Below are 6,604 nucleotides of genomic sequence, written 5' to 3' on the forward strand. Positions count from 1 at the left end.
TTTTGTCTTTTTCCGTGTCCGGCAACGGATCGCAACCCTCAGTGTTGCCCCCGTACCGGACCGGGGACCGGCAACGGGATTGCAACCCTCGGTGTTGCTCCCGCACCTCGCTCAGCCAGTGAGCGGGAACCGGTCTGTATGTGGGATCTGAACCCTCAGGCAGGAGCGCCGCTGCGCTTCCCAAGCGGCGCACTATCCAGTGTGCCACCGGGCCGGCCCCCACAGACCCTATTTCTAAATAAAGTCACATTATGAGTTTTGGATATGAATTCTGGAGGATACTACTCAACTCACTACAAGAAATCTGATGGCAATGATTCTTGTAGGTAGGTTTCCATCATTAAGTAAATAAACAAATAACACCTCCTGCTATACCTTATATAAATCATCAAGGAACCAAGTATTAAAATTCATATCTCATGTTATTTGACAATTATTTTGATGCCCTTCCACGAGGGGTGAGAGAAGAGAGCAAAAATCTATCAGACCCATTATAAAATCAGAAGATAGCTTTCTGTAAACAGAAACTTATTCTGAGTGGGGTCCAGATTCTGAATGTAGAAGATAAAAATTTTAAGAAAACTATTATATAATATGTTCAAAGAATTAAAGAATGAAAATAAAAAATAAACAAGTAGACAATCTCAATAAATAAAAATATTAAAAATCAAAATTCTAGAGTTAAAAGTACAATAATTGAAATGAAAAATTTCACTAGATAAACTCAGTAGCAGAGTTTATATGGTAGAAGAATCAGTAAGCTAGAAGACAGATCAATGGAAATTATCCAACCTGAAGAAGAGAGGTAAAAAATTATTGAAGAAAAATAAACAGAGCATCAGAGACTTGTGGAGTAATGGTAATAATTCCAAAATGTGTTAACAGCAGTCCCAGAAGGAGAAGAAAATGAAAACAGGTGAAAAAATATTTGAAGAAATACTGACTAAAAACTTCCGAAATCTCTGACCTAAAAAAAAAGCAAAACAAGCAAGCAAACAAACAAAATAACAACTTACAGATCAAAGAACCTCAACAAATCCCAAGCAGAATAAACAGAACCACACTTAGATACATCATAACCAAACTGTTGAAAGCCAAGGACAAAGAGAAAATTCAGAAGGCTGCCGGAGAAAAATGACTCATCCTGTATGGGGGAAATAAAAGTACAATTAATGGCTGACTTCTCAGAAACAAAAGAGGGTAGTGGGATGACATATTCAAGGCGCTGAAAGAAAACAGAAAAACAGGTCAAACATCAATTCTATTTCCAGTGAAATTAGCCTTTTAAAGATGAAGTTGAAATAAAGATATTTGTGGATGACAAAAACTGAGAGAATTTGTTGCTAGCAGACCTGTCTTCCAAAAAATACCAAAGGAAATTATGCTGGACAATAATTTGGATATGCAGGAAAGAAAGAAGAGCACAGGAAATAGTAAATATGTGGCCAAATATAAAAGGCTATATAATTTTCTCTCTTTTCTAATTTCTCTAAAAAACATAAGATTGGTTAAAGCAACAAATATATTACTACATTATTTAGTTTATAACATATATAGGCATAATAAATATGATAATAATAACATAAATAGAGAAGGAGAAAATGGAGTTCTACTGGTGAAACATGGCCATATTAGACCAGAATTAATTCAGTATTAACCTGAAGAGGACTGTGATATGTTAAAGACACATGTACACACATGCACATGTATGTACACACACACACACACACACACACACACACACACACACTAAACTTCAAAAACTTGCTTAAAAAGGCAACAAAAAAGAAATTTAGATGGTACACTAAAAAATATTTGTATAACCAAAGAAATGCAGTATTGGAAGCAAAAGAACAAAAAAGCATATAGAAAACAAATTCTAAAATGGCATACATAGCTCTAAATATATTAATAATTATATTAAATTTTACTGGATTAAAAACTCCAATCAATAGGCAGAAATAGTCAGATGAAGGGCCGGCCTGTGGCTCACTTGGGAGAGTGTGGTGCTGACAACACCAAGGCCACGGGTTCGGATCCCTATATAGGGCCGGCTGACGAGCTCACTTGGGAGAGCGTGGTGCTGACAACACCAAATCAAGGGTTAAGATCCCTTTACTGGTCATCTTCGAAAAAAAAATAGATGAAAATAAAAGTATATTCTGTGTACAGGAGAAACACTTTATAGTTTAAATGCAATTGATTAAAAATAAGAGAATGGAAAAAGTTATACAAAGCAAACAGTAACCATAAGAGATCTGGAGAGGCTATATTAAGATACACTTAATTACAAAAAATATCACTAGAGACTAAAGGGAATATTTCATAATAATAAACGGGTTAATTCATCAAAAAGATACAGCAGTTATGAATATACTCACACCTAGCCAGAGAGCCCCAAAATATGTGAAGCAAATACTGACAGAATCAAAAGGAGAGACTATTTAGTAATATTTGTTTATTTCAATATTCCTTTCTTACTAATTGATAACATGACTAGACAGTAAATAAAAAAGGCTATAGAATAGTTAAGCAACACTATCAACCAGATAGAATATTCCACCCAACACCAGTAAAATATACATTCTTTTGAAGTATATATGAAACATTCTTCAGAATGGATGATATGCAAGGTCACAAAACTAGTTATAGTTCTGTGACCAGAATGGAATTAAACTGGAAATCAGCAGAAGAAAATCTAGCTAATCCCCATATGGTTAGAAATTAAACAACATGCTTCTAAATAACTGATGGGTCAAAGAAGAAACAATAAGGGAAATTAGAAAATATCTTCTACTGAATGAATATAAAATCACAGTATATCAAAATTATGTAAAGTAGTAGGTAGAGGGAAATTTACAGCTTTTAAAAAATTAGAAAGGAAGAAAGATTTTAAATAAATAAGTTAATTAATTAACTAAGCTTTTACCCTAAGAAACTAGAAAAAGAAGAGCCAAAGTAAGAATGAAGGAAACAATAAAGATCACAGGAGAAATCAGTATAAAGAAAACAGTAAAACAATAGAGAAAAATCAGTGAAACTTATACTTGATTGTTTAAAAAGATCTATAAAATTGATAAAGTTTTAGCAAAATGACCAAGAAAAAGAGAGAGAAGATACAAATAAACAAAATTAGGAATGAAAGAGGAAACATTCTGAACCTTACAGAAATTAAAAGGATTATAAAGGAATATCATGAACAACCTTATGCCAATAATTTGACAATGTAGATGAAATGGGCAAATTCATAGACAGAAATGATCAAAGTTGACCCAAGAAGAAATATAAAATCAGAATTGAATTATGTCAAGGAGAGACACTAAATCATTTAATTGTTATTAAAAATCTTCCTACAAAGGAAAGTCCAGGCGTAGCTGGCTTTAGGGGTGAGTTCTATCAATATTTAAGGAATTAATAATACAAAACCAATACAAACCTTTTCAAAAATGGAAAAGAAGGGAACACTTTCCAGCTCATTTTACCCTGATACCAAAGTAACAGACAAAGATATCACAAGAAAACTACACACCAATAACATTCATGAATAAAAACCTAAAATTCTTAAAATAACAAATTGCATCTAGTAATGTATAAAAAAAGAATGTATACACTATGAACCAAGTGGAGTTTATTCCAGGAATGCAGTTTAGCTCAACATCTGAAAGCTATGATAATCAAGACTGTGGTATTGGCATAAAGATAGGAATATAGATCAAAGGAACTGAATAAAGTGTTCATACATAAATACATGCATATATTGTCAATTAATTTTTCACAATTCAAATCAAAATATGAACTAAAATCTTGCACAAAGTCAACACTAATTTATTTGTCTGCTTCTTTTATCAGTCTTTGCTTATGCACATACCTGGCTCTTTCATTTAAACCTAGTTCAGTGGTTCTCAAAGTGTGGTAACAGGACTGATCCTTTCAGAGAGTGTGTTAGCTCAAAATTATTCTTATAATAATTTTAAGACAATGTTTGCTCTTTTCACTTCATTCTCTCATGAGTGTACGGTGAGGTTTTCCAGAGCCTACATGATATGTGAATAACAAAAGATTGAGTGCAGAAGCAAATATGAGAATATAGCTGTTTTTAAAAAAATTAAGCCAGACATTACATTCACAATGCTGCTCTTCTCATTTTGGGAAAAACATAGATACATGATATGTGAATAACAAAAGATTGAGTGCAGAAGCAAATATGAGAATATAGCTGTTTTTTAAAAAAATTAAGCCAGACATTACATTCACAATGCTGCTCTTCTCATTTTGGGAAAAACATAGATTTTTTTTTTCATGAAAATGTGTTATGTTAATATGTAATGGGTTATTACTGATATTTTAAATGAGTTGATAGCTAAATATTTTTAAACTTGTTTTTATTTATGATTTAATAAATATTGATAGATAAAACCCACATAAACAAATGCTCTTTGGGATGTTCAATAGTTTTTATGGTTGTAAAGGATTCCTGAGATAAAAAAGTTTGAGAACCATTACCCTTGACTACCTGCCAGGTGTAAGTACTCTGTACATCACATCTGACAACAGAGTATGAGAAAGAGAATTCGAGTTGGTCTTCTTTGAGAGATGACTTGTCTTGGTTGCACAAATCATCTACTTCAAGGTCAGTATATTGTTCTTAGACAGGATGTCATTTAGAAATGCAGCAAATGTTAATACAACATTTCTTTTTGTTTTTCTTGGCGATGTTTAATGGAAATAAACACAATCCTAGTAAAAGGAGAGGCATAAACATGAAAAGGACTTGGAACAGTGCCTAGCATAAGAGTAAGCCCTTAATATTGGTAGTAATTATTACTATTTCATTACTAGACTGTGGCAGTCCTTATTTATTCATTCAACACGTGGTTATTGAGTGCTTACTTTATGCCAGTCAGAATGGTCAGTATTGAGGATTCTGTGATGAGCAAAACACAAACAGTTCTGCCCTCAAGGAATTTATAGGCAAGTGGGAGAGGCAGGAGAATAATCACAAAAAGAAACATATAATTACAAATTGTGGTAAGCACTTTAAATGAAGCGATGGACGTATGAGAAGATAAAGGAAATTTGACCTGATTTTCAGATTCAGAGAAGGCATCTCTGAAGAAGTGCCAGTTAAGCTGCAATTTGAAAAATGAGCAGGAGGAGTTGAGGATACAGAAAGGAAAGAATAGCATTCTCAACAGGTTCAAAAGCCCATGGCGGGAAGAGACTACGGGGGCGAGTGCAGCTGAAGCCTGCAGAGCCAGGGGAAGGGTGGTGAGTAGCGGTAGGTAGAGCCCAAGTCATTCGGGGATTTACAAGCTTTGCCACGGATTTTAGACCCTTATCACGTGGTCAGTGGAAAGTCATGGAAGGATTAGAAAAACGAGATGTGACAGGACCAGATTTGTATTTTTGAAAGATCACTGGCCAGCTGGAGTGTAGTGGGACGAGGTTGAAAAGCAGGGAGACGATTTACAGAGCTACAGCAGTGCCCAGGTGAAAGATAATGGAAGCTTGCAACAGGGTATTGGCGACTTCGGAGATTCCAAGAAGTGGATGAATTTGGCATGTACTTTGGCAGTAGGGCCGACAGGTCCTGGCGATTAATTGAAAGTCTGAGTAACACAGTAAATCACACAAAGTTGACTACCCTTCCCAGCAAGATCAACTAATGGGGTTGAGATGGAGCAAAATTTCCCCCATTCCCCTTTGGCAAAGACCAAATGTCCCGGAGGCCCCGCTGAGGCTCAAGGCCAGGCAAAGTGCATGCACAAGGCCAGGTTCTTCAGCCCACATAAGAGGCTCACGACTTTATCCCCTGGAGGTCCGTGGCATGGAACCACACAGTTTCCTAGGCAACACCATTGTCCCATGCTCCTCGTGGGGAAAGGGTAACTAAGGACTACAACCCGGAAGAGAACTCCTGAAGAGAGTGAGAGTCAGAGGGGGCAAATGGGCAACACGTGCAGTTGCCCCGGCCATCGCGGGTGATTCGACACGAGGCCAGAGCAGAGGGCGGGAGGGGCTGGAGAATCGCCTATGATTGGCGGCTGGGGATACCGGGATGCCTGTGATTGGGCGAGGCTGAGACGAAGGACTGCGTTTTGAACCGCGTAGGGTCCTGGGTAGCAAAGGCCTTGGTAAGGTCTTAACCGAAAGGGGGAGAGGGAAGGTCGCCAACAAACGGCTGAGCTCACAATCCGGGCCGCGACCCGGTCGGGGCATCCCCTCCCCCCGTATGGAGAGAGCCAGGCCGGTGCCGCTGCCTCAGCCGTGCCAACTGCCGCGGACGACCGCGCCTCGTCCGTTGCGCCCCGCTCCGCCCCCACTGCGGGTCGAGGGCACCCCTTTCCGGGCAGTGGTGGCCGAGTCCCCTCAGTTGCCACCTGCCCCGTGCGCGGCCGCCATTGTGACCGTGGCTTCACCGTGCGGGGAGGCCCCGTCGTCGGGCGTACAGCCTGCGGCAGGACAGCTGCTGCAAGTGAAACCCGAGCAGGTGTTGTTGCTGCCGCCAGGACCACCACTGCCTCAGGCCCCCGACGGCGACGCTGCCAACTCGCCCGCGCAGGCGCGGCTGCTGCAACTGAGGCCCGAGCTGCTGCTGCTGCCG

The 6,604-nt window shown here is 38.7% G+C and overlaps 1 protein-coding gene across 1 annotated transcript in view; it reads left to right on the forward strand.

Annotated features, from left to right (window-relative positions):
* Positions 1 to 6,232: 6,232 nt before the first annotated feature.
* SOX30 (SRY (sex determining region Y)-box 30) overlaps positions 6,233 to 6,604 on the forward strand; it is a 54,297-nt gene continuing 53,925 nt past the window's right edge. Inside the window, exon 1 of the mRNA XM_008591995.1 lies at positions 6,233 to 6,582. Within this exon, the coding sequence (XP_008590217.1) occupies positions 6,233 to 6,582 (350 nt within the window). The remainder of the gene's footprint in view (positions 6,583 to 6,604) is intronic.

Source organism: Galeopterus variegatus, unplaced genomic scaffold, assembly GCF_000696425.1.
Source record: "Galeopterus variegatus unplaced genomic scaffold, G_variegatus-3.0.2 Scaffold7481, whole genome shotgun sequence".
Lineage (NCBI taxonomy): Eukaryota > Metazoa > Chordata > Mammalia > Dermoptera > Cynocephalidae > Galeopterus > Galeopterus variegatus.